The following is a 27,930-nucleotide window of genomic DNA, read 5'->3' on the forward strand; positions in this document are numbered from 1 at the left end:
GACACGTTATTGGTCTGTACTTTGCTGGGTCAGCTGTGTTTTGGTCCTTCGGCAGAAGATATGTGATACCCCTGGTAATGAACTCTGGTAGCTGCGTGGGGTCTTCTAGCACCATGTTGAAGCATTCCGCCATCCGCCCGTGGATCGTCGTGAGCTTTTTATACCAAAAATTGTGCACGAAATCGGGTCCTGGTGCAGCCCAATTTCTGGTATACCGGGTAGCCTCGCGTATATCCTGAGCGGTTACTACGACCGCGGTCATGTCTCCAACTCCATTACACTGTCGCTCTTCTTCTGCCAACCACATCCCATCGTCGCTGTGCTGGACAGGGTTCTCCCATAGATTGGCCCAGAACTGTGTAACTTCGCCAATCTCCGGAAGGCCTTCTCCATAGTCAGGCTTGTCGTTTCGGATGCAGTTGTAGAACTCTCTTTCGTTAATGTTGAACATCCGGTTTTGTTCCTTCCGCTTCGAACATTCTCCATAACGCCGCAGTCGTTTCGCAAGAGCACTCAACCGCTGTACATGGGTGTCGAGGATCTCCGTAATGTTGACTTCTGTGAGATCTCGGAGTTCTGCGGGCTTCACAATTTCAGCAACATAACGAACTAGCCTCGTTGATCGATTCCCCTGCTTGTACTGTGTTAATCGACCAATCTTGGTCCGCAATGTGGCGATCCGGTTCTCCAAACGTCGCATCCACGCGGGTTTCTGTGTGCTGGGGCGTGTGCGACCTTCACCGTCGCCTTGCGGGCGCGTCCGCAGTCCCAGCGTCTTGACAACAGCCACCGCAGCTGAATACACCGTAAACTGCAGATCCTCAAGGTGCTGTACGGCCTCCAAGTACTGTGACAAAATACCCTGGTTTAGGATGCTTACTGCACTTGTTAACCGATAGGAATTCCGCAGCTTTGGTATTCGGTGCCGGGACATGGGGTCTGTCCCACGAAACTGCGTGACTGCTGTGGCCATGTGGAGCGCTAGTTCGTCTCGTAGTTGCTGTCGTTGCATATCCGCTGTTGGTCCTGGAGCAGTGGGTGCAATCGTATCACGACTCTCACTCGCGTTCGATGCATCCAGCCCATCAGAACTCCTTCTCGACGTATCGCTCGATCTTGTCCTCTCCTCTCCCAATTCCCTCTGCGCTTCCAGCTTGATGCACTCCACTTCTGCAGCTGTGAGCATATTATGAGACATAATTGCTCGCTGTCGTGTGTACAGTTTGTTCAAGTCAAGCTGGTTCGCAAAGCGAGGGAATCTCTCGTTGAACATTTCCAGCATCCCTGATCTGCCGGACATGTCCGTCTCCATCCTCGTGCAGACAAAATTATTATTATTATTATTATTATTATTATTATTATTATTATTATTATTATTATTATTATTATTATTATTATTATTATTATTATTATTATTATTATTATTATTATTATTATTATTATTTTTATTATTATTATTATTATTATTATTATTATTATTATTATTATTATTATTATTATTATTATTATTATTATTATTATTATTATTATTATTATTATTATTATTATTATTATTATTATTATTATTATTATTATTATTATTATTATTATTATTATTATTATTATTATTATTATTATTATTATTATTATTATTATTATTATTATTATTATTATTATTATTATTATTATTATTATTATTATTATTATTATTATTATTATTATTATTATTATTATTATTATTATTATTATTATTATTATTATTATTATTATTATTATTATTATTATTATTATTATTATTATTATTATTATTATTATTATTATTATTATTATTATTATTATTATTATTATTATTATTATTATTATTATTATTATTATTATTATTATTATTATTATTATTATTATTATTATTATTATTATTATTATTATTATTATTATTATTATTATTATTATTATTATTATTATTATTATTATTATTATTATTATTATTATTATTATTATAATTATTATTATTATTATTATTATTATTATTATTATTATTATTATTATTATTATTATTATTATTATTATTATTATTATTATTATTATTATTATTATTATTATTATTATTATTATTATTATTATTTTTATTATTATTATTATTATTATTATTATTATTATTATTATTATTATTATTATTATTATTATTATTATTATTATTATTATTATTATTATTATTATTATTATTATTATTATTATTATTATTATTATTATTATTATTATTATTATTATTATTATTATTATTATTATTATTATTATTATTATTATTATTATTATTATTATTATTATTATTATTATTATTATTATTATTATTATTATTATTATTATTATTATTATTATTATTATTATTATTATTATTATTATTATTATTATTATTATTATTATTATTATTATTATTATAGAGTTTTGGCACTTCTCAGCAAAAATTGCTGGAAACTTTCACCTACCCCGGGCAATCGGAATGCCAAAGGGGATTAGGCTCTGTGGATCTCATTAGCCGGTTTTTTAGCTTATCCTAATGAGTCTGCTTTTGGATGTACTTTCAGTTGTGATGATTCAGGAACCGCCTAACTATACTACAGGTTCCAAGAATCACCGCTTTCAGGATGCTGTTCAGGTCCTTCTTCAGTTCCAGCTCGTCTAGGGACCTCAGGAGAGATTTAGGGACAACTCCGGTTGCCGAGAGGACAACCGGAACTATACGGACGTCCTCCTGGTGCCACATCTGCTTCAACTCCTCCGCTAGGTCGTGGTACTTGGTTATCTTGCCGGAGAACGTTGATTGGACATTATGGTCTAACGGTACAGCGATGTCGATGAGAGTTACTCGCTTCATCCTTTTGTCGAAAACCACAATGTCAGGCCGGTTGGCACGAATGAGGACGTCCGTAATGATCTCGTGATCCCAGTACAGCTTTATGCAACTATTTTCCAGAACCGGGTCCGGCTGGTACTTCTAGTAGGGTACAAATCTGTCGACCAAGTTGTGCTTTAAAGCAAGCTGTTGGTGCACAATCTTGGCAACTTCGTTGTGACGATCGAGGTAAGCTGATCCAGCTAACACTGAACAGCCTGCAACGACATGCTCGATCGTTTCCCCTACTGAATTACACTTCCTACAACGGTCCTTCACGTCCTCGTGCAATATGTACCGCCGATAGTTCTTCGTCGCAATTACCCGGTCCTGGATGGCTACCATGAAACCTTCTGTTTCTGAGAACAGGTCACCCCGCACCAGCCACGCGTTTGACGCCGCCTTATCGATGTGCTCGAGTTCCAGTTGATGGGGGTGCGTCCCATGCAACTCCTTTTGCTTCCACGTTACGATCATCTCGTCGACGGTCTTGATGTCGCAGTTCAGCTGATAATCCTCCTGCGCCAGATGCAGGGTGCTGTAACCGTGGTCAGCTTCACATACAGTGCGGTACATTTTGTGACGGTTCTGGCTTTCTACGAAATATGCCCGCAGCTGCTGGATCTGGGAGACACATAGTGCCTGGATATCGGTGACGCCTCTTCCTCCTACTGCGCGTGGCAGGGTGACTCTCTCAATGGACGACTTTGGATGGCGCATGCGGTGCATGGTGAACGCCACTCGTACTGCTCGTTCTAACGCCTCGAGGTCAGTCTTGGTCCACTTTACCACCCCAAAGCTGTAGGTCAACAGGGGCACAGCAAACGTGTTGATCGCCTTCACCTTGTTGCCGGCTGACAGAAAGCTCCTCAGAACACAGTTGACACGATGCAAGAACTTGTCCTGCAGTTCCTTCTTGATCGCTGTGTGGCGAATACCTCTAAGTTGCAGGAAGCCGAGGTACTTGTACACTTCGCCTTCAACCATATTCCGAATCTCCTCCTGTTCGTTGACGCGGAAACAGCTGGCGTCCACTACTTGACCCCGGCGAAGATGGACTGACCGACATTTGTCAATTCCAAACTCCATCCGGATGTCGTTGCTGAACACCGTCACAAGCTGCAACAGTTGATGCAGCCTCTGTACTGATTCCGCAAACAGCTTCAGGTCGTCCATAAAGAAGGTGTGGGTTATTCTTGTACTCCTTCCCCCACTTTTCAGTTGGTAGCCATAGTTGCATTGGTTGAGTGCTCTGCTGAGGGGGTTCATTGCAAGGCAGAACCATAGCGGACTGAAGGTATCGCCTTGAAATATACCCCTCCTGATGCTGAGAGTTCTGGACCGCAACACAGCTGTTCCGTCGGTGATTTGTAGGGACGTGCTCCACATCCCCATCGCGTGTTGCATCAGCCTGATGACGTTCCCGTCTACCTTGTACAACTGCAGCACCTTAAGAAGGTACGAGTGCGGCACTGAGTCGTACGCCTTCTTGTAGTCGATGTAAGCCATGCTCAGGTTCCTCTGCTTATCGGTGGCTTGACCCACAATGACTGCATCTATAATGACCTGATCTTTGCAGCCTTGCGTGTTTTTGCGACACCCTTTTTGTTCTTCGGTCATCACGTTGTTGGCATCGCAGTGGGTTTGTATCCTCCTCGCTATCACCGACGACAGCACTTTGTACAGACTCGAAAGACACGTTATTGGTCTGTACTTTGCTGGGTCAGCTGTGTTTTGGTCCTTCGGCAGAAGATAAGTGATACCCCTGGTAATGAACTCTGGTAGCTGCGTGGGGTCTTCTAGCACCATGTTGAAGCATTCCGCCATCCGCCCGTGGATCGTCGTGAGCTTTTTATACCAAAAATTGTGCACGAAATCGGGTCCTGGTGCAGCCCAATTTCTGGTATACCGGGTAGCCTCGCGTATATCCTGAGCGGTTACTACGACCGCGGTCATGTCTCCAACTCCATTACACTGTCGCTCTTCTTCTGCCAACCACATCCCATCGTCGCTGTGCTGGACAGGGTTCTCCCATAGATTGGCCCAGAACTGTGTAACTTCGCCAATCTCCGGAAGGCCTTCTCCATAGTCAGGCTTGTCGTTTCGGATGCAGTTGTAGAACTCTCTTTCGTTAATGTTGAACATCCGGTTTTGTTCCTTCCGCTTCGAACATTCTCCATAACGCCGCAGTCGTTTCGCAAGAGCACTCAACCGCTGTACATGGGTGTCGAGGATCTCCGTAATGTTGACTTCTGTGAGATCTCGGAGTTCTGCGGGCTTCACAATTTCAGCAACATAACGAACTAGCCTCGTTGATCGATTCCCCTGCTTGTACTGTGTTAATCGACCAATCTTGGTCCGCAATGTGGCGATCCGGTTCTCCAAACGTCGCATCCACGCGGGTTTCTGTGTGCTGGGGCGTGTGCGACCTTCACCGTCGCCTTGCGGGCGCGTCCGCAGTCCCAGCGTCTTGACAACAGCCACCGCAGCTGAATACACCGTAAACTGCAGATCCTCAAGGTGCTGTACGGCCTCCAAGTACTGTGACAAAATACCCTGGTTTAGGATGCTTACTGCACTTGTTAACCGATAGGAATTCCGCAGCTTTGGTATTCGGTGCCGGGACATGGGGTCTGTCCCACGAAACTGCGTGACTGCTGTGGCCATGTGGAGCGCTAGTTCGTCTCGTAGTTGCTGTCGTTGCATATCCGCTGTTGGTCCTGGAGCAGTGGGTGCAATCGTATCACGACTCTCACTCGCGTTCGATGCATCCAGCCCATCAGAACTCCTTCTCGACGTATCGCTCGATCTTGTCCTCTCCTCTCCCAATTCCCTCTGCGCTTCCAGCTTGATGCACTCCACTTCTGCAGCTGTGAGCATATTATGAGACATAATTGCTCGCTGTCGTGTGTACAGTTTGTTCAAGTCAAGCTGGTTCGCAAAGCGAGGGAATCTCTCGTTGAACATTTCCAGCATCCCTGATCTGCCGGACATGTCCGTCTCCATCCTCGTGCAGACAAAATTATTATTATTATTATTATTATTATTATTATTATTATTATTATTATTATTATTATTATTATTATTATTATTATTATTATTATTATTATTATTATTATTATTATTATTATTATTATTATTTTTATTATTATTATTATTATTATTATTATTATTATTATTATTATTATTATTATTATTATTATTATTATTTTTATTTTTATTATTATTATTATTTTTATTATTATTATTATTATTATTATTATTATTATTATTATTATTATTATTATTATTATTATTATTATTATTATTATTATTATTATTATTATTATTATTATTATTATTATTATTATTATTATTATTATTATTATTATTATTATTATTATTATTATTATTATTATTATTATTATTATTATTATTATTATTATTATTATTATTATTATTATTATTATTATTATTATTATTATTATTATTATTATTATTATTATTATTATTATTATTATTATTATTATTATTATTATTATTATTATTATTATTATTATTATTATTATTATTATTATTATTATTATTATTATTATTATTATTATTATTATTATTATTATTATTATTATTATTATTATTATTATTATTATTATTATTATTATTATTATTATTATTATTATTATTATTATTATTATTATTATTATTATTATTATTATTATTATTATTATTATTATTATTATTATTATTATTATTATTATTATTATTATTATTATTATTATTATTATTATTATTATTATTATTATTATTATTATTATTATTATTATTATTATTATTATTATTATTATTATTATTATTATTATTATTATTATTATTATTATTATTATTATTATTATTATTTTTATTATTATTATTATTATTATTATTATTATTATTATTATTATTATTATTATTATTATTATTATTATTATTATTATTATTATTATTATTATTATTATTATTATTATTATTATTATTATTATTATTATTATTATTATTATTATTATTATAGAGTTTTTGCACTTCTCAGCAAAAATTGCTGGAAACTTTCACCTACCCCGGGCAATCGGAATGCCAAAGGGGATTAGGCTCTGTGGATCTCATTAGCCGGTTTTTTAGCTTATCCTAATGAGTCTGCTTTTGGATGTACTTTCAGTTGTGATGATTCAGGAACCGCCTAACTATACTACAGGTTCCAAGAATCACCGCTTTCAGGATGCTGTTCAGGTCCTTCTTCAGTTCCAGCTCGTCTAGGGACCTCAGGAGAGATTTAGGGACAACTCCGGTTGCCGAGAGGACAACCGGAACTATACGGACGTCCTCCTGGTGCCACATCTGCTTCAACTCCTCCGCTAGGTCGTGGTACTTGGTTATCTTGCCGGAGAACGTTGATTGGACATTATGGTCTAACGGTACAGCGATGTCGATGAGAGTTACTCGCTTCATCCTTTTGTCGAAAACCACAATGTCAGGCCGGTTGGCACGAATGAGGACGTCCGTAATGATCTCGCGATCCCAGTACAGCTTTATGCAACTATTTTCCAGAACCGGGTCCGGCTGGTACTTCTAGTAGGGTACAAATCTGTCGACCAAGTTGTGCTTTAAAGCAAGCTGTTGGTGCACAATCTTGGCAACTTCGTTGTGACGATCGAGGTAAGCTGATCCAGCTAACACTGAACAGCCTGCAACGACATGCTCGATCGTTTCCCCTACTGAATTACACTTCCTACAACGGTCCTTCACGTCCTCGTGCAATATGTACCGCCGATAGTTCTTCGTCGCAATTACCCGGTCCTGGATGGCTACCATGAAACCTTCTGTTTCTGAGAACAGGTCACCCCGCACCAGCCACGCGTTTGACGCCGCCTTATCGATGTGCTCGAGTTCCAGTTGATGGGGGTGCGTCCCATGCAACTCCTTTTGCTTCCACGTTACGATCATCTCGTCGACGGTCTTGATGTCGCAGTTCAGCTGATAATCCTCCTGCGCCAGATGCAGGGCGCTGTAACCGTGGTCAGCTTCACATACAGTGCGGTACATTTCGTGACGGTTCTGGCTTTCTACGAAATATGCCCGCAGCTGCTGGATCTGGGAGACACATAGTGCCTGGATATCGGTGACGCCTCTTCCTCCTACTGCGCGTGGCAGGGTGACTCTCTCAATGGACGACTTTGGATGGCGCATGCGGTGCATGGTGAACGCCACTCGTACTGCTCGTTCTAACGCCTCGAGGTCAGTCTTGGTCCACTTTACCACCCCAAAGCTGTAGGTCAACAGGGGCACAGCAAACGTGTTGATCGCCTTCACCTTGTTGCCGGCTGACAGAAAGCTCCTCAGAACACAGTTGACACGATGCAAGAACTTGTCCTGCAGTTCCTTCTTGATCGCTGTGTGGCGAATACCTCTAAGTTGCAGGAAGCCGAGGTACTTGTACACTTCGCCTTCAACCATATTCCGAATCTCCTCCTGTTCGTTGACGCGGAAACAGCTGGCGTCCACTACTTGACCCCGGCGAAGATGGACTGACCGACATTTGTCAATTCCAAACTCCATCCGGATGTCGTTGCTGAACACCGTCACAAGCTGCAACAGTTGATGCAGCCTCTGTACTGATTCCGCAAACAGCTTCAGGTCGTCCATAAAGAAGGTGTGGGTTATTCTTGTACTCCTTCCCCCACTTTTCAGTTGGTAGCCATAGTTGCATTGGTTGAGTGCTCTGCTGAGGGGGTTCATTGCAAGGCAGAACCATAGCGGACTGAAGGTATCGCCTTGAAATATACCCCTCCTGATGCTGAGAGTTCTGGACCGCAACACAGCTGTTCCGTCGGTGATTTGTAGGGACGTGCTCCACATCCCCATCGCGTGTTGCATCAGCCTGATGACGTTCCCGTCTACCTTGTACAACTGCAGCACCTTAAGAAGGTACGAGTGCGGCACTGAGTCGTACGCCTTCTTGTAGCCGATGTAAGCCATGCTCAGGTTCCTCTGCTTATCGGTGGCTTGACCCACAATGACTGCATCTATAATGACCTGATCTTTGCAGCCTTGCGTGTTTTTGCGACACCCTTTTTGTTCTTCGGTCATCGCAGTGGGTTTGTATCCTCCTCGCTATCACCGACGACAGCACTTTGTACAGACTCGAAAGACACGTTATTGGTCTGTACTTTGCTGGGTCAGCTGTGTTTTGGTCCTTCGGCAGAAGATAAGTGATACCCCTGGTAATGAACTCTGGTAGCTGCGTGGGGTCTTCTAGCACCATGTTGAAGCATTCCGCCATCCGCCCGTGGATCGTCGTGAGCTTTTTATACCAAAAATTGTGCACGAAATCGGGTCCTGGTGCAGCCCAATTTCTGGTATACCGGGTAGCCTCGCGTATATCCTGAGCGGTTACTACGACCGCGGTCATGTCTCCAACTCCATTACACTGTCGCTCTTCTTCTGCCAACCACATCCCATCGTCGCTGTGCTGGACAGGGTTCTCCCATAGATTGGCCCAGAACTGTGTAACTTCGCCAATCTCCGGAAGGCCTTCTCCATAGTCAGGCTTGTCGTTTCGGATGCAGTTGTAGAACTCTCTTTCGTTAATGTTGAACATCCGGTTTTGTTCCTTCCGCTTCGAACATTCTCCATAACGCCGCAGTCGTTTCGCAAGAGCACTCAACCGCTGTACATGGGTGTCGAGGATCTCCGTAATGTTGACTTCTGTGAGATCTCGGAGTTCTGCGGGCTTCACAATTTCAGCAACATAACGAACTAGCCTCGTTGATCGATTCCCCTGCTTGTACTGTGTTAATCGACCAATCTTGGTCCGCAATGTGGCGATCCGGTTCTCCAAACGTCGCATCCACGCGGGTTTCTGTGTGCTGGGGCGTGTGCGACCTTCACCGTCGCCTTGCGGGCGCGTCCGCAGTCCCAGCGTCTTGACAACAGCCACCGCAGCTGAATACACCGTAAACTGCAGATCCTCAAGGTGCTGTACGGCCTCCAAGTACTGTGACAAAATACCCTGGTTTAGGATGCTTACTGCACTTGTTAACCGATAGGAATTCCGCAGCTTTGGTATTCGGTGCCGGGACATGGGGTCTGTCCCACGAAACTGCGTGACTGCTGTGGCCATGTGGAGCGCTAGTTCGTCTCGTAGTTGCTGTCGTTGCATATCCGCTGTTGGTCCTGGAGCAGTGGGTGCAATCGTATCACGACTCTCACTCGCGTTCGATGCATCCAGCCCATCAGAACTCCTTCTCGACGTATCGCTCGATCTTATCCTCTCCTCTCCCAATTCCCTCTGCGCTTCCAGCTTGATGCACTCCACTTCTGCAGCTGTGAGCATATTATGAGACATAATTGCTCGCTGTCGTGTGTACAGTTTGTTCAAGTCAAGCTGGTTCGCAAAGCGAGGGAATCTCTCGTTGAACATTTCCAGCATCCCTGATCTGCCGGACATGAGCGGTCTGTAGTTAGCCTCCATTTAGCCTCCAAAAATAATTTGCTGTTGCAGGGTTTTTGGAGGCTAACTACAAATCGTTGGAGGCTAACTTTTTGGGGCATTGTAGGGCAAAACCAAGGACGCCAATCGAAAGATCAGCTCATTTCTAATCGGAAAACATATAAAAACTTTGAATTTTCCTTAAAAATAACGAGTTTTAAACGAAAAACATTTTTTCCATAGTAACTTGCATGCAAGTTTGGAGGCTAACTACAAATCGTTGGAGGCTAACTGTTTGGGGCCTTTTGGGGAAAAACCGAGTACGCCAATCGGAAGATCGGATAACTTCCAATCAGAAAACATATAGCAACTTTTAATTTATCTTAAATTTTACCAAATATAGAAGAAAAAAACCAAAATATCGTTAGGCACTGACATGCAAAATTGGAGGCTAACTACAGAAATTAGGAAAATCTTTGGAGGTTCAGGTTTTGGCTAACTAAAAGGTCATAATCGACCCACAAGGAGTTAGCTGGGACCCTAACGAAGCGATTAAGACTGACTAATTGAAAATCCGTGTTGGTTTACTAAAATACGGATTTTGCAATTTTGTTCGTAGATTGATCTGATTTTCAAGCACAAGCCCCCACAAAAGTTTGGAGGCTAAGGTTTTGGCAAACCGAAAGATCACAACCCGCATATTGAGAGTTAGCTGGGACCCTAAGGAAGCGTTTGCGCCCAAGTATTTTAAAATCCGTGTTGGTTTACTAAAAAAAAATTCATGAAATACGGATTTTGCAATTTTGTTCTTAGATTTATCTGATTTTCAAGCACAAGCCCCCACAAAAGTTTGGAGGCTAAGGTTTTGGCTAACTGAAAGGTCACAACCCGCATATTGGGAGTTAGCTGGGACCCTAAGGAAGCGTTTGCGCCCAAGTTTTTGAAAATCCGTGTTGGTTTACTGAAAAAAAATCATGAAATACGGATTTTGCAATTTTGTTCGTAGATTGATCTGATTTTCAAGCACAAGCCCCCACAAAAGTTTGGAGGCTAAGGTTTTGGCAAACCGAAAGGTCACAACCCGCATATTGGGAGTTAGCTGGGACCCTAAGGAAGCGATTGCTCCCAAGTATTTGAAAATCCGTGTTGGTTTACTAAAAAAAATCATGAAATACGGATTTAGCAATTCTGTTCTTAGATTTATCTGATTTTCAAGCACAAGCCCCCACAAAAGTTTGGAGGCTAAGGTTTTGGCAAACTGAAAGGTCACAACCCGCAAATTGGGAGTTAGCTGGGACCCTAAGGAAGCGATTGCTCCCAAGTTTTTGAAAATCCGTGTTGGTTTACTAAAAAAAATTCATGAAATACGGATTTTGCAATTTTGTTCGTAGATTGATCTGATTTTCAAGCACAAGCCCCCACAAAAGTTTGGAGGCTAAGGTTTTGGCTAACTGATAGGTCACAACCCGCATATTGGGAGTTAGCTGGGACCCTAAGGAAGCGTTTGCGCCCAAGTTTTTGAAAATCCGTGTTGGTTTACGAAAAAAAATTCATGAAATACGGATTTAGCAATTCTGTTCTTAGATTTATCTGATTTTCAAGCACTAGCCCCCACAAAAGTTTGGAGGCTAAGGTTTTGGCTAACTGAAAGGTCACAACCCGCATATTGGGAGTTAGCTGGGACCCTAAGGAAGCGTTTGCGCCCAAGTTTTTGAAAATCCGTGTTGGTTTACTAAAAAAAATTCATGAAATACGGATTTAGCAATTCTGTTCTTAGATTTATCTGATTTTCAAGCACTAGCCCCCACAAAAGTTTGGAGGCTAAGGTTTTGGCTAACTGAAAGGTCACAACCCGCATATTGGGAGTTAGCTGGGACCCTAAGGAAGCGATTGCTCCCAAGTTTTTGAAAATCCGTGTTGGTTTACTAAAAAAAAATCATGAAATACGGATTTTGCAATTTTGTTCGTAGATTGATCTGATTTTCAAGCACAAACCCCCACAAAAGTTTGGAGGCTAAGGTTTTGGCTAACTGAAAGGTCACAACCCGCATATTGGGAGTTAGCTGGGACCCTAAGGAAGCAATTGCTCCCAAGTTTTTGAAAATCCGTGTTGGTTTACTAAAAAAAAATCATGAAATACGGATTTAGCAATTCTGTTCTTAGATTGATCTGATTTTCAAGCACAAGCCCCCACAAAAGTTTGGAGGCTAAGGTTTTGGCAAACCGAAAGGTCACAACCCGCATATTGGGAGTTAGCTGGGACCCTAAGGAAGCGATTGCTCCCAAGTTTTTGAAAATCCGTGTTGGTTTACTAAAAAAAATTCATGAAATACGGATTTTGCAATTTTGTTCGTAGATTGATCTGATTTTCAAGCACAAGCCCCCACAAAAGTTTGGAGGCTAAGGTTTTGGCTAACTGATAGGTCACAACCCGCATATTGGGAGTTAGCTGGGACCCTAAGGAAGCGTTTGCGCCCAAGTTTTTGAAAATCCGTGTTGGTTTACTAAAAAAAATTCATGAAATACGGATTAAGCAATTCTGTTCTTAGATTTATCTGATTTTCAAGCACAAGCCCCCACAAAAGTTTGGAGGCTAAGGTTTTGGCAAACCGAAAGGTCACAACCCGCATATTGGGAGTTGGCTGGGACCCTAAGGAAGCGTTTGCGCCCAAGTATTTTAAAATCCGTGTTGGTTTCCTGAAAAAAAATCATGAAATACGGATTTAGCAATTCTGTTCTTAGATTTATCTGATTTTCAAGCACAAGCCTCCACAAAAGTTTGGAGGCTAAGGTTTTGGCAAACCGAAAGGTCACAACCCGCATATTGGGAGTTGGCTGGGACCCTAAGGAAACGATTGCTCCCAAGTATTTGAAAATCCGTGTTGGTTTACTGAAAAAAAATCATGAAATGCGGATTTTGTAATTTTGTTCGTAGATTGATCTGATTTTCAAGCACAAGCCCCCACAAAAGTTTGGAGGCTAAGGTTTTGGCAAACCGAAAGGTCACAACCCGCATATTGGGAGTTAGCTGGGACCCTAAGGAAGCGTTTGCGCCCAAGTATTTTAAAATCCGTGTTGGTTTACTGAAAAAAAATCATGAAATACGGATTTAGCAATTCTGTTCTTAGATTTATCTGATTTTCAAGCACAAGCCCCCACAAAAGTTTGGAGGCTAAGGTTTTGGCAAACCGAAAGGTCACAACCCGCATATTGGGAGTTAGCTGGGACCCTAAGGAAGCGTTTGCGCCCAAGTTTTTTAAAATCCGTGTTGGTTTACTGAAAAAAAATCATGAAATACGGATTTAGCAATTCTGTTCTTAGATTTATCTGATTTTCAAGCACAAGCCCCCACAAAAGTTTGGAGGCTAAGGTTTTGGCAAACCGAAAGGTCACAACCCGCATATTGGGAGTTAGCTGGGACCCTAAGGAAGCGTTTGCGCCCAAGTATTTTAAAATCCGTGTTGGTTTACTGAAAAAAAATCATGAAATACGGATTTAGCAATTCTGTTCTTAGATTTATCTGATTTTCAAGCACAAGCCCCCACAAAAGTTTGGAGGCTAAGGTTTTGGCAAACCGAAAGGTCACAACCCGCATATTGGGAGTTGGCTGGGACCCTAAGGAAACGATTGCTCCCAAGTATTTGAAAATCCGTGTTGGTTTACTGAAAAAAAATCATGAAATACGGATTTTGCAATTTTGTTCGTAGATTGATCTGATTTTCAAGCACAAGCCCCCACAAAAGTTTGGAGGCTAAGGTTTTGGCAAACCGAAAGGGCACAACCCGCATATTGGGAGTTAGCTGGGACCCTAAGGAAGCGATTGCTCCCAAGTATTTGAAAATCCGTGTTGGTTTACTAAAAAAAAATCATGAAATACGGATTAAGCAATTCTGTTCTTAGATTTATCTGATTTTCAAGCACAAGCCCCCACAAAAGTTTGGAGGCTAAGGTTTTGGCAAACTGAAAGGTCACAACCCGCATATTGGGAGTTAGCTGGGACCCTAAGGAAGCGATTGCTCCCAAGTTTTTGAAAATCCGTGTTGGTTTACTAAAAAAAATTCATAAAATACGGATTTTGCAATTTTGTTCGTAGATTTATCTGATTTTCAAGCACAAGCCCCCACAAAAGTTTGGAGGCTAAGGTTTTGGCAAACCGAAAGGTCACAACCCGCATATTGGGAGTTGGCTGGGACCCTAAGGAAACGATTGCTCCCAAGTATTTGAAAATCCGTGTTGGTTTACTGAAAAAAAATCATGAAATACGGATTTTGCAATTTTGTTCGTAGATTGATCTGATTTTCAAGCACAAGCCCCCACAAAAGTTTGGAGGCTAAGGTTTTGGCAAACCGAAAGGGCACAACCCGCATATTGGGAGTTAGCTGGGACCCTAAGGAAGCGATTGCTCCCAAGTATTTGAAAATCCGTGTTGGTTTACTAAAAAAAAATCATGAAATACGGATTAAGCAATTCTGTTCTTAGATTTATCTGATTTTCAAGCACAAGCCCCCACAAAAGTTTGGAGGCTAAGGTTTTGGCAAACTGAAAGGTCACAACCCGCATATTGGGAGTTAGCTGGGACCCTAAGGAAGCGATTGCTCCCAAGTTTTTGAAAATCCGTGTTGGTTTACTAAAAAAAATTCATAAAATACGGATTTTGCAATTTTGTTCGTAGATTTATCTGATTTTCAAGCACAAGCCCCCACAAAAGTTTGGAGGCTAAGGTTTTGGCTAACTGATAGGTCACAACCCGCATATTGGGAGTTAGCTGGGACCCTAAGGAAGCGTTTGCGCCCAAGTTTTTGAAAATCCGTGTTGGTTTACTAAAAAAAAAATCATGAAATACGGATTTAGCAATTCTGTTCTTAGATTTATCTGATTTTCAAGCACAAGCCCCCACAAAAGTTTGGAGGCTAAGGTTTTGGCAAACCGAAAGGTCACAACCCGCATATTGGGAGTTGGCTGGGACCCTAAGGAAACGATTGCTCCCAAGTATTTGAAAATCCGTGTTGGTTTACTAAAAAAAAATCATGAAATACGGATTTAGCAATTCTGTACTTAGATTTATCTGATTTTCAAGCACAAGCCCCCACAAAAGTTTGGAGGCTAAGGTTTTGGCTAACTGAAAGGTCACAACCCGCATATTGGGAGTTAGCTGGGACCCTAAGGAAGCGATTGCTCCCAAGTTTTTGAAAATCCGTGTTGGTTTACTAAAAAAAAATTCATGAAATACGGATTTAGCAATTCTGTTCTTAGATTGATCTGATTTTCAAGCACAAGCCCCCACAAAAGTTTGGAGGCTAAGGTTTTGGCTAACTGAAAGGTCACAACCCGCATATTGGGAGTTAGCTGGGACCCTAAGGAAGCGATTGCTCCCAAGTTTTTGAAAATCCGTGTTGGTTTACTGAAAAAATTTCATAAAATACGGATTTTGCAATTTTGTTCGTAGATTGATCTGATTTTCAAGCACAAGCCCCCACAAAAGTTTGGAGGCTAAGGTTTTGGCTAACTGAAAGGTCACAACCCGCATATTGGGAGTTAGCTGGGACCCTAAGAAAGCGTTTGCGCCCAAGTTTTTGAAAATCCGTGTTGGTTTACTAAAAAAATTTCATGAAATACGGATTTTGCAATTTTGTTCGTAGATTGATCTGATTTTCAAGCACAAGCCCCCACAAAAGTTTGGAGGCTAAGGTTTTGGCTAACTGAAAGGTCACAACCCGCATATTGGGAATTAGCTGGGACCCTAAGGAAGCGATTGCTCCCAAGTTTTTGAAAATCCGTGTTGGTTTACTGAAAAAATTTCATAAAATACGGATTTTGCAATTTTGTTCGTAGATTGATCTGATTTTCAAGCACAAGCCCCCACAAAAGTTTGGAGGCTAAGGTTTTGGCTAACTGAAAGGTCACAACCCGCATATTGGGAGTTAGCTGGGACCCTAAGGAAGCGTTTGCGCCCAAGTTTTTGAAAATCCGTGTTGGTTTACTAAAAAAAATTCATGAAATACGGATTTAGCAATTTTGTTCGTAGATTGATCTGATTTTCAAGCACAAGCCCCCACAAAAGTTTGGAGGCTAAGGTTTTGGCTAACTGAAAGGTCACAACCCGCATATTGGGAGTTAGCTGGGACCCTAAGAAAGCGTTTGCGCCCAAGTTTTTGAAAATCCGTGTTGGTTTACTAAAAAAATTTCATGAAATACGGATTTTGCAATTTTGTTCGTAGATTGATCTGATTTTCAAGCACAAGCCCCCACAAAAGTTTGGAGGCTAAGGTTTTGGCTAACTGAAAGGTCACAACCCGCATATTGGGAGTTAGCTGGGACCCTAAGAAAGCGTTTGCGCCCAAGTTTTTGAAAATCCGTGTTGGTTTACTAAAAAAATTTCATGAAATACGGGTTTAGCAATTCTGTTCTTAGATTGATCTGATTTTCAAGCACAAGCCCCCACAAAAGTTTGGAGGCTAAGGTTTTGGCTAACTGAAAGGTCACAACCCGCATATTGGGAGTTAGCTGGGACCCTAAGAAAGCGTTTGCGCCCAAGTTTTTGAAAATCCGTGTTGGTTTACTGAAAAAAAATCATGAAATACGGATTTAGCAATTCTGTTCTTGGATTTATCTGATTTTCAAGCACAAGCCCCCACAAAAGTTTGGAGGCTAAGGTTTTGGCAAACCGAAAGGTCACAACCCGCATATTGGGAGTTAGCTGGGACCCTAAGGAAGCGTTTGCGCCCAAGTATTTTAAAATCCGTGTTGGTTTACTGAAAAAAAATCATGAAATACGGATTTAGCAATTCTGTTCTTAGATTTATCTGATTTTCAAGCACAAGCCCCCACAAAAGTTTGGAGGCTAAGGTTTTGGCAAACCGAAAGGTCACAACCCGCATATTGGGAGTTAGCTGGGACCCTAAGGAAGCGTTTGCGCCCAAGTTTTTTAAAATCCGTGTTGGTTTACTGAAAAAAAATCATGAAATACGGATTTAGCAATTCTGTTCTTAGATTTATCTGATTTTCAAGCACAAGCCCCCACAAAAGTTTGGAGGCTAAGGTTTTGGCAAACCGAAAGGTCACAACCCGCATATTGGGAGTTAGCTGGGACCCTAAGGAAGCGATTGCTCCCAAGTATTTGAAAATCCGTGTTGGTTTACTGAAAAAAAATCATGAAATACGGATTTAGCAATTCTGTTCTTGGATTTATCTGATTTTCAAGCACAAGCCCCCACAAAAGTTTGGAGGCTAAGGTTTTGGCAAACCGAAAGGTCACAACCCGCATATTGGGAGTTGGCTGGGACCCTAAGGAAGCGTTTGCGCCCAAGTATTTTAAAATCCGTGTTGGTTTACTGAAAAAAAATCATGAAATACGGATTTAGCAATTCTGTTCTTAGATTTATCTGATTTTCAAGCACAAGCCCCCACAAAAGTTTGGAGGCTAAGGTTTTGGCAAACCGAAAGGTCACAACCCGCATATTGGGAGTTGGCTGGGACCCTAAGGAAACGATTGCTCCCAAGTATTTGAAAATCCGTGTTGGTTTACTGAAAAAAAATCATGAAATACGGATTTTGCAATTTTGTTCGTAGATTGATCTGATTTTCAAGCACAAGCCCCCACAAAAGTTTGGAGGCTAAGGTTTTGGCAAACCGAAAGGGCACAACCCGCATATTGGGAGTTAGCTGGGACCCTAAGGAAGCGATTGCTCCCAAGTATTTGAAAATCCGTGTTGGTTTACTAAAAAAAATCATGAAATACGGATTTAGCAATTCTGTTCTTAGATTTATCTGATTTTCAAGCACAAGCCCCCACAAAAGTTTGGAGGCTAAGGTTTTGGCAAACTGAAAGGTCACAACCCGCATATTGGGAGTTAGCTGGGACCCTAAGGAAGCGATTGCTCCCAAGTTTTTGAAAATCCGTGTTGGTGTACTAAAAAAAATTCATGAAATACGGATTTTGCAATTTTGTTCGTAGATTGATCTGATTTTCAAGCACAAGCCCCCACAAAAGTTTGGAGGCTAAGGTTTTGGCAAACCAAAAGGTCACAACTCGCATATTGGGAGTTAGCTGGGACCCTAAGGAAGCGTTTGCGCCCAAGTTTTTGAAAATCCGTGTTGGTTTACTGAAAAAAAATCATGAAATACGGATTTAGCAATTCTGTTCTTAGATTTATCTGATTTTCAAGCACAAGCCCCCACAAAAGTTTGGAGGCTAAGGTTTTGGCAAACTAAAAGGTCACAACCCGCATATTGGGAGTTAGCTGGGACCCTAAGGAAGCGATTGCTCCCAAGTATTTGAAAATCCGTGTTGGTTTACTAAAAAAAAATCATGAAATACGGATTTTGCAATTTTGTTCGTAGATTGATCTGATTTTCAAGCACAAGCCCCCACAAAAGTTTGGAGGCTAAGGTTTTGGCAAACCGAAAGGTCACAACCCGCATATTGGGAGTTGGCTGGGACCCTAAGGAAACGATTGCTCCCAAGTATTTGAAAATCCGTGTTGGTTTACTGAAAAAAAATTATGAAATACTGATTTTGCAATTTTGTTCGTAGATTGATCTGATTTTCAAGCACAAGCCCCCACAAAAGTTCGGAGGCTAAGGTTTTGGCTAACTGATAGGTCACAACCCGCATATTGGGAGTTAGCTGGGACCCTAAGGAAGCGTTTGCGCCCAAGTTTTTGAAAATCCGTGTTGGTTTACGAAAAAAAATTCATGAAATACGGATTTAGCAATTCTGTTCTTAGATTTATCTGATTTTCAAGCACAAGCCCCCACAAAAGTTTGGAGGCTAAGGTTTTGGCAAACCGAAAGGTCACAACCCGCATATTGGGAGTTAGCTGGGACCCTAAGGAAGCGTTTGCGCCCAAGTATTTTAAAATCCGTGTCGGTTTACTGAAAAAAATCATGAAATACGGATTTAGCAATTCTGTTCTTAGATTTATCTGATTTTCAAGCACAAGCCCCCCACAAAAGTTTGGAGGCTAAGGTTTTGGCAAACCGAAAGGTCACAACCCGCATATTGGGAGTTGGCTGGGACCCTAAGGAAACGATTGCTCCCAAGTATTTGAAAATCCGTGTTGGTTTACTGAAAAAAAATCATGAAATACGGATTTTGCAATTTTGTTCGTAGATTGATCTGATTTTCAAGCACAAGCCCCACAAAAGTTTGGAGGCTAAGGTTTTGGCAAACCGAAAGGTCACAACCCGCATATTGGGAGTTAGCTGGGACCCTAAGGAAGCGATTGCTCCCAAGTATTTGAAAATCCGTGTTGGTTTACTAAAAAAAAATCATGAAATACGGATTAAGCAATTCTGTTCTTAGATTTATCTGATTTTCAAGCACAAGCCCCCACAAAAGTTTGGAGGCTAAGGTTTTGGCAAACTGAAAGGTCACAACCCGCATATTGGGAGTTAGCTGGGACCCTAAGGAAGCGTTTGCGCCCAAGTATTTTAAAATCCGTGTTGGTTTACTGAAAAAAAATCATGAAATACGGATTTAGCAATTCTGTTCTTAGATTTATCTGATTTTCAAGCACAAGCCCCCACAAAAGTTTGGAGGCTAAGGTTTTGGCAAACCGAAAGGTCACAACCCGCATATTGGGAGTTGGCTGGGACCCTAAGGAAACGATTGCTCCCAAGTATTTGAAAATCCGTGTTGCTTTACTGAAAAAAAATCATGAAATACGGATTTTGCAATTTTGTTCGTAGATTGATCTGATTTTCAAGCACAAGCCCCACAAAAGTTTGGAGGCTAAGGTTTTGGCAAACCGAAAGGTCACAACCCGCATATTGGGAGTTAGCTGGGACCCTAAGGAAGCGATTGCTCCCAAGTTTTTGAAAATCCGTGTTGGTTTACTAAAAAAAATTCATGAAATACGGATTTTGCAATTTTGTTCGTAGATTTATCTGATTTTCAAGCACAAGATTCAAATATTACGTCCATCGTTTTTCGGGATTTCTAGACCCCCCTCCCCCCTCTGTCTCGCACTTTTCCTATACCCAATACACGTACTGTCACACTTTTCTAGACCCCTCCTCCTTCCCCAAATCATGGACGTAATTTTTGAACGTTCCCTAACTCCAATATGCGGGTTGTGACCTTTCGGTTTGCCAAAACCTTAGCCTCCAAACTTTTGTGGGGGCTTGTGCATGAAAATCAGATCAATCTACGAACAAAATTGCAAAATCCGTATTTCATGAATTTTTTTCAGTAAACCAACACGGATTTTGAAATACTTGGGCGCAAACGCTTCCTTAGGGTCCCAGCTAACTCCCAATATGCGGGTTGTGACCTTTCGGTTTGCCAAAACCTTAGCCTCCAAACTTTTGTGGGGGCTTGTGCTTGAAAATCAGATAAATCTAAGAACAAAATTGCAAAATCCGCATTTCATGAAATTTTATTTGTAAACCAACACGGATTTTCAAATACTTGGGCGCAAACGCTTCCTTAGGGTCCTAGCTAACTCCCAATATGCGGGTTAGGACCTTTCAGTTAGCCAAAACCTTAGCCTCCAAACTTTTGTGGAGGCTTGTGCTTGAAAATCAGATAAATCTACGAACAAAATTGCAAAATCCGTATTTCAAGATTTTTTTCAGTAAACCAACCCGGATTTTCAAATACTTGGGCGCAAACGCTTCCTTAGGGTCCCAGCTAACTCCCAATATGCGGGTTGTGACCTTTCGGTTTGCCAAAACCTTAGCCTCCAAACTTTTGTGGGGGCTTGTGCTTGAAAATCAGATAAATCTAAGAACAAAATTGCAAAATCCGTATTTCATGATTTTTTTTTCAGTAAACAAACATGGATTTTCAAATACTTGGGCGCAAACGCTTCCTTAGGATCCCAGCTATCTCCCAATATGCGGGTTGTGACCTTTCGGTTTGCCAAAACCTTAGCCTCCAAACTTTTGTGGGGGATTGTGCTTGAAAATCAGATAAATCCACGAACAAAATTGCAAAATTCGTATTTCATGAATTTTTTGTAGTAAACCAACACGGATTTTCAAATACTTGGGCGCAACCGCTTCCTTAGGGTCCCAGCTAACTCCCAATATGCGGGTTGTGACCTTTCAGTTAGCCAAAACCTTAGCCTCCAAACTTTTGTAGGGGCTTGTGCTTGAAAATCAGATAAATCTAAGAACAAAATTGCAAAATCCGTATTTCAAGATTTTTTTTCAGTAAACCAACCCGGATTTTCAAATACTTGGGCGCAAACGCTTCCTTAGGGTCCCAGCTAACTCCCAATATGCGGGTTGTGACCTTTCAGTTAGCCAAAACCTTAGCCTCCAAACTTTTGTAGGGGCTTGTGCTTGAAAATCAGATAAATCTAAGAACAAAATTGCAAAATCCGTATTTCAAGATTTTTTTTCAGTAAACCAACCCGGATTTTCAAATACTTGTGCGCAAACGCTTCCTTAGGGTCCCAGCTAACTCCCAATATGCGGGTTGTGACCTTTCAGTTAGCCAAAACCTTAGCCTTCAAACTTTTGTGGGGGATTGTGCTTGAAAATCAGATAAATCTACGAACAAAATTGCAAAATCCGTATTTCAAGATTTTTTTTCAGTAAACCAACCCGGATTTTCAAATACTTGGGCGCAAACGCTTCCTTAGAGTCCCAGCTAACTTCCAATATGCGGGTTGTGACCTTTCAGTTAGCCAAAACCTTAGCCTCCAAACTTTTGTGGGGGCTTGTGCTTGAAAATCAGATAAATCTAAGAACAAAATTGCAAAATCCGTATTTCAAGATTTTTTTTCAGTAAACCAACCCGGCTTTTCAAATACTTGGGCGCAAACGCTTCCTTAGAGTCCCAGCTAACTTCCAATATGCGGGTTGTGACCTTTCAGTTAGCCAAAACCTTAGCCTCCAAACTTTTGTGGGGGCTTGTGCTTGAAAATCAGATAAATCTAAGAACAAAATTGCAAAATCCGTATTTCATGATTTTTTTTTCAGTAAACAAACATGGATTTTCAAATACTTGGGCGCAAACTCTTCCTTAGAGTCCCAGCTAACTTCCAATATGCGGGTTGTGACCTTTCAGTTAGCCAAAACCTTAGCCTCCAAACTTTTGTGGGGGCTTGTGCTTGAAAATCAGATAAATCTAAGAACAAAATTGCAAAATCCGTATTTCATGAAATTTTTTCAGTAAACCAACACGGATTTTGAAATACTTGGGCGCAAACGCTTCCTTAGGGTCCCAGCTAACTCCCAATATGCGGGTTATGACCTTTCAGTTAGCCAAAACCTTAGCCTCCAAACTTTTGTGGGGGCTTGTGCTTGAAAATCAGATCAATCTATGAACAAAATTGCAAAATCCGTATTTCATGAATTTTTTTCGGTAAACAAACATGGATTTTCAAATACTTGGGCGCAAACGCTTCCTAAGGGTCCCAGCTAACTCCCAATATGCGGGTTGTGACGTTTCAGTTAGCCAAAACCTTAGCCTCCAAACTTTTGTGGGGGCTTGTGCTTGAAAATCAGATAAATCTAAGAACAAAATTGCAAAATCCGTATTTCATGATTTTTTTTTCATTAAACAAACATGGATTTTCAAATACTTGGGCGCAAACGCTTCCTTAGGGTCCCAGCTAACTCCCAATATGCGGGTTGTGACCTTTCGGTTTGCCAAAACCTTAGCCTCCAAACTTTTGTGGGGGCTTGTGCTTGAAAATCAGATAAATCTAAGAACAAAATTGCAAAATCCGTATTTCAAGATTTTTTTTCAGTAAACCAACCCGGCTTTTCAAATACTTGGGCGCAAACGCTTCCTTAGAGTCCCAGCTAACTCCCAATATGCGGGTTGTGATCTTTCAGTTAGCCAAAACCTTAGCCTCCAAACTTTTGTGGGGGCTTGTGCTTGAAAATCAGATAAATCTAAGAACAAAATTGCAAAATCCGTATTTCAAGATTTTTTTTCAGTAAACCAACCCGGATTTTCAAATACTTGGGCGCAAACGCTTCCTTAGAGTCCCAGCTAACTTCCAATATGCGGGTTGTGACCTTTCAGTTAGCCAAAACCTTAGCCTCCAAACTTTTGTGGGGGCTTGTGCTTGAAAATCAGATAAATCTAAGAACAAAATTGCAAAATCCGTATTTCATGATTTTTTTTTCAGTAAACAAACATGGATTTTCAAATACTTGGGCGCAAACTCTTCCTTAGGGTCCCAGCTGACTCTCAATATGCGGGTTGTGACCTTTCGGTTTGCCAAAACCTTAGCCTCCAAACTTTTGTGGGGGCTTGTGCTTGAAAATCAGATCAATCTAAGAACAAAATTGCAAAATCCGTATTTCATGAAATTTTTTCGGTAAACAAACATGGATTTTCAAATACTTGGGCGCAAACGCTTCCTTAGGGTCCCAGCTGACTCCCAATATGCGGGTTGTGACCTTTCAGTTAGCCAAAACCTTAGCCTCCAAACTTTTGTGGGGGCTTGTGCTTGAAAATCAGATAAATCTATGAACAAAATTGCAAAATCCGTATTTAATGATTTTTTTTCAGTAAACAAACATGGATTTTCAAATATTTGGGCGCAAACGCTTCCTTAGGGTCCCAGCTGACTCCCAATATGCGGGTTGTGACCTTTCGGTTTGCCAAAACCTTAGCCTCCAAACTTTTGTGGGGGCTTGTGCTTGAAAATCAGATCAATCTACGAACAAAATTGCAAAATCCGCATATCATGAATTTTTTAGTAAACCAACGCGGATTTTCAAATAATTGGGCGCAAACGCTTCCTTAGGGTCCCAGCCAACTTCCAATATGCGGGTTGTAACCCTTCAGTTAGCCAAAACCTTAGCCTCCAAACTTTTGTTGGGCTTGTGCTTGAAAATCAGATCAATCTATGAACAAAATTTCAAAATCCGTATTTCATGAAATTTTTTTCAGTAAACAAACATGGATTTTCAAATACTTGGGCGTAAACGCTTCCTTAGGGTCCCAGCTAACTCCCAATATGCGGGTTGTGACCTTTCGGTTTGCCAAAACCTTAGCCTCCAAGCTTTTGTGGGGGCTTGTGCATGAAAATCAGATCAATCTACGAACAAAATTGCAAAATCCGTATTTCATGAAATTTTTCCAGTAAACCAAAACGGATTTTGAAATACTTGGGCGCAAACGCTTCCTTAGGGTCCCAGCTAACTCCCAATATGCGGGTTGTGACCTTTCAGTTAGCCAAAACCTTAGCCTCCAAACTTTTGTGTGGGCTTGTGCTTGAAAATCAGGTAAATCTAAGAACAAAATTGCAAAATCCGTATTTCATTATTTTTTTTTCAGTAAACAAACATGGATTTTCAAATACTTGGGCGCAAACGCTTCCTTAGGGTCCCAGCTAACTCCCAATATGCGGGTTGTGACCTTTCGGTTTGCCAAAACCTTAGCCTCCAAACTTTTGTGGGGGCTTGTGCTTGAAAATCAGATAAATCTAAGAACAAAATTGCAAAATCCGCATTTCATGATTTTTTTTTGTAAACCAACACGGATTTTCAAATACTTGGGCGCAAACGCTTCCTTAGAGTCCCAGCTAACTTCCAATATGCGGGTTGTGACCTTTCAGTTAGCCAAAACCTTAGCCTCCAAACTTTTGTGGGGGCTTGTGCTTGAAAATCAGATAAATCTAAGAACAAAATTGCAAAATCCGTATTTCAAGATTTTTTTTCAGTAAACCAACCCGGATTTTCAAATACTTGGGCGCAAACGCTTCCTTAGAGTCCCAGCTAACTTCCAATATGCGGGTTGTGACCTTTCAGTTAGCCAAAACCTTAGCCTCCAAACTTTTGTGGGGGCTTGTGCTTGAAAATCAGATAAATCTAAGAACAAAATTGCAAAATCCGTATTTCATGTTTTTTTTTTTCAGTAAACAAACATGGATTTTCAAATACTTGGGCGCAAACGCTTCCTTAGGGTCCCAGCTAACTCCCAATATGCGGGTTGTGACCTTTCGGTTTGCCAAAACCTAAGCCTCCAAACTTTTGTGGGGGCTTGTGCTTGAAAATCAGATAAATCTAAGAACAAAATTGCAAAATCCGCATTTCATGAAATTTTTTCAGTAAACCAACACGGATTTTCAAATACTTGGGCGCAAACGCTTCCTTAGGGTCCCAGCTAACTCCCAATATTTGGGTTGTGACCTTTCAGTTAGCCAAAACCTTAGCCTCCAAACTTTTGTGGGGGCTTGTGCTTGAAAATCAGATAAATCTATGAACAAAATTGCAAAATCCGTATTTCAATTTTTTTTTTCAGTAAACAAACATGGATTTTCAAATACGTAGGCGCAAACGCTTCCTTAGGGTCCCAGCTAACTCCCAATATGCGGGTTGTGACCTTTCGGTTTGCCAAAACCTTAGCCTCCAAACTTTTGTGGGGGCTTGTGCTTGAAAATCAGATCAATCTACGAACAAAATTGCAAAATCCGTATTTCATGAATTTTTTTCAGTAAACAAACATGGATTTTCAAATACTTGGGCGCAAACGCTTCCTTAGGGTCCCAGCTAACTCCCAATATGCGGGTTGTGACCTTTCGGTTTGCCAAAACCTTAGCCTCCAAACTTTTGTGGGGGCTTGTGCTTGAAAATCTGATGCTTGAAAATCTGATAAATCTATGAACAAAATTGCAAATCCGTATTTCATGTTTTTTTTTTCAGTAAACAAACATGGATTTCCAAATACTTGGGCGCAAACGCTTCCTTAGGGTCCCAGCTAACTCCCAATGTGCGGGTTGTGACCTTTCGGTTTGCCAAAACCTTAGCCTCCAAACTTTTGTGGGGGCTTGTGCTTGAAAATCTGATAAATCTATGAACAAAATTGCAAAATCCGTATTTCATGAAATTTTTTCAGTAAACAAACATGGATTTTCAAATACTTGGGCACAAATTTTCAAATACTTGGGCACAAACGCTTCCTTAGGGTCCCAGCTAACTCCCAATATGCGGGTTGTGACCTTTCGGTTTGCCAAAACCTTAGCCTCCAAACTTTTGTGGGGGCTTGTGCTTGAAAATCTGATAAATCTATGAACAAAATTGCAAAATCCGTATTTTATTGAATTTTTTTGTAAACCAACACTGATTTTCAATATCTTAAGGTCAATCGCTTCCTCAGGGTCCCTGCTAACTTTCAAGTTGCGGGTTGTGACTTTATTCCGCCAAAAACCTGAGCCTTTTAAGGTTTTCATAATTTCTGTAGTTAGCCTCCAAATTTGCATGTCACACATTTGTTTTTCTTCAATAAACTGGTAATATTCAAGGTAAATGAAAAATTTTTATATGTTTTCTGATTGGAAATCATCTGATTTTTCGATTGGCGTACTCGGTTTTGCTTTATAAGGCCCCAAATAGTTAGCCTCCAACGATTTGTAGTTAGCCTCCAAACTTGCATGCAAGTTACTATGGAAAAATTGTTTTTCGTTTGTAACTCGTTATTTTTAAGGAAAATTCAAAGTTTTTATATGTTTTCCGATTAGAAAGGAGCTGATCTTTCGATTGGCGTTCTTGGTTTTTCCCTACAATGCCCCAAAAAGTTAGCCTCCAACGATTTGTAGTTAGCCTCCAAAAACCCTACAACAGCAAATTATTTTTGGAGGCTAAATGGAGGCTAACTACAGACCGCTCCGGACATGTCCGTCTCCATCCTCGTGCAGACAAAATTATTATTATTATTATTATTATTATTATTATTATTATTATTATTATTATTATTATTATTATTATTATTATTATTATTATTATTATTATTATTATTATTATTATTATTATTATTATTATTATTATTATTATTATTATTATTATTATTATTATTATTATTATTATTATTATTATTATTATTATTATTATTATTATTTTTATTATTATTATTATTTTTATTATTATTATTATTATTATTATTATTATTATTATTATTATTATTATTATTATTATTATTATTATTATTATTATTATTATTATTATTATTATTATTATTATTATTATTATTATTATTATTATTATTATTATTATTATTATTATTATTATTATTATTATTATTATTATTATTATTATTATTATTATTATTATTATTATTATTATTATTATTATTATTATTATTATTATTATTATTATTATTATTATTATTATTATTATTATTATTATTATTATTATTATTATTATTATTATTATTATTATTATTATTATTATTATTATTATTATTATTATTATTATTATTATTATTATTATTATTATTATTATTATTATTATTATTATTATTATTATTATTATTATTATTATTATTATTATTATTATTATTATTATTATTATTATTATTATTATTATTATTATTATTATTATTATTATTATTATTATTATTATTATTATTATTATTATTATTATTATTATTATTATTATTATTATTATTATTATTATTATTATTATTATTATTATTATTATTATTATTATTATTATTATTATTATTATTATTATTATTATTATTATTATTATTATTATTATTATTATTATTATTATTATTATTATTATTATTATTATTATTATTATTATTATTATTATTATTATTATTATTATTATTATTATTATTATTATTATTATTATTATTATTATTATTATTATTATTATTATTATTATTATTATTATTATTATTATTATTATTATTATTATTATTATT

At 39.2% G+C, this 27,930-nt stretch overlaps 1 protein-coding gene across 1 annotated transcript; it reads right to left on the minus strand.

Annotated features, from left to right (window-relative positions):
* Positions 1 to 1,831: 1,831 nt before the first annotated feature.
* Positions 1,832 to 26,907, minus strand: LOC134290565 (uncharacterized protein DDB_G0287625-like; the record flags this gene model as incomplete). The annotated part of the gene is made up of 2 exons (XM_062857727.1): positions 26,877 to 26,907; positions 1,832 to 2,424 (listed from the first exon to the last, which is right to left on the minus strand). Coding segments are annotated over exons 1-2 (624 nt in total), but the record flags the coding sequence as incomplete, so codon positions are not given.
* Positions 26,908 to 27,930: the final 1,023 nt, after the last annotated feature.

Source organism: Aedes albopictus, chromosome 3 (assembly GCF_035046485.1).
Source record: "Aedes albopictus strain Foshan chromosome 3, AalbF5, whole genome shotgun sequence".
NCBI lineage: Eukaryota > Metazoa > Arthropoda > Insecta > Diptera > Culicidae > Aedes > Aedes albopictus.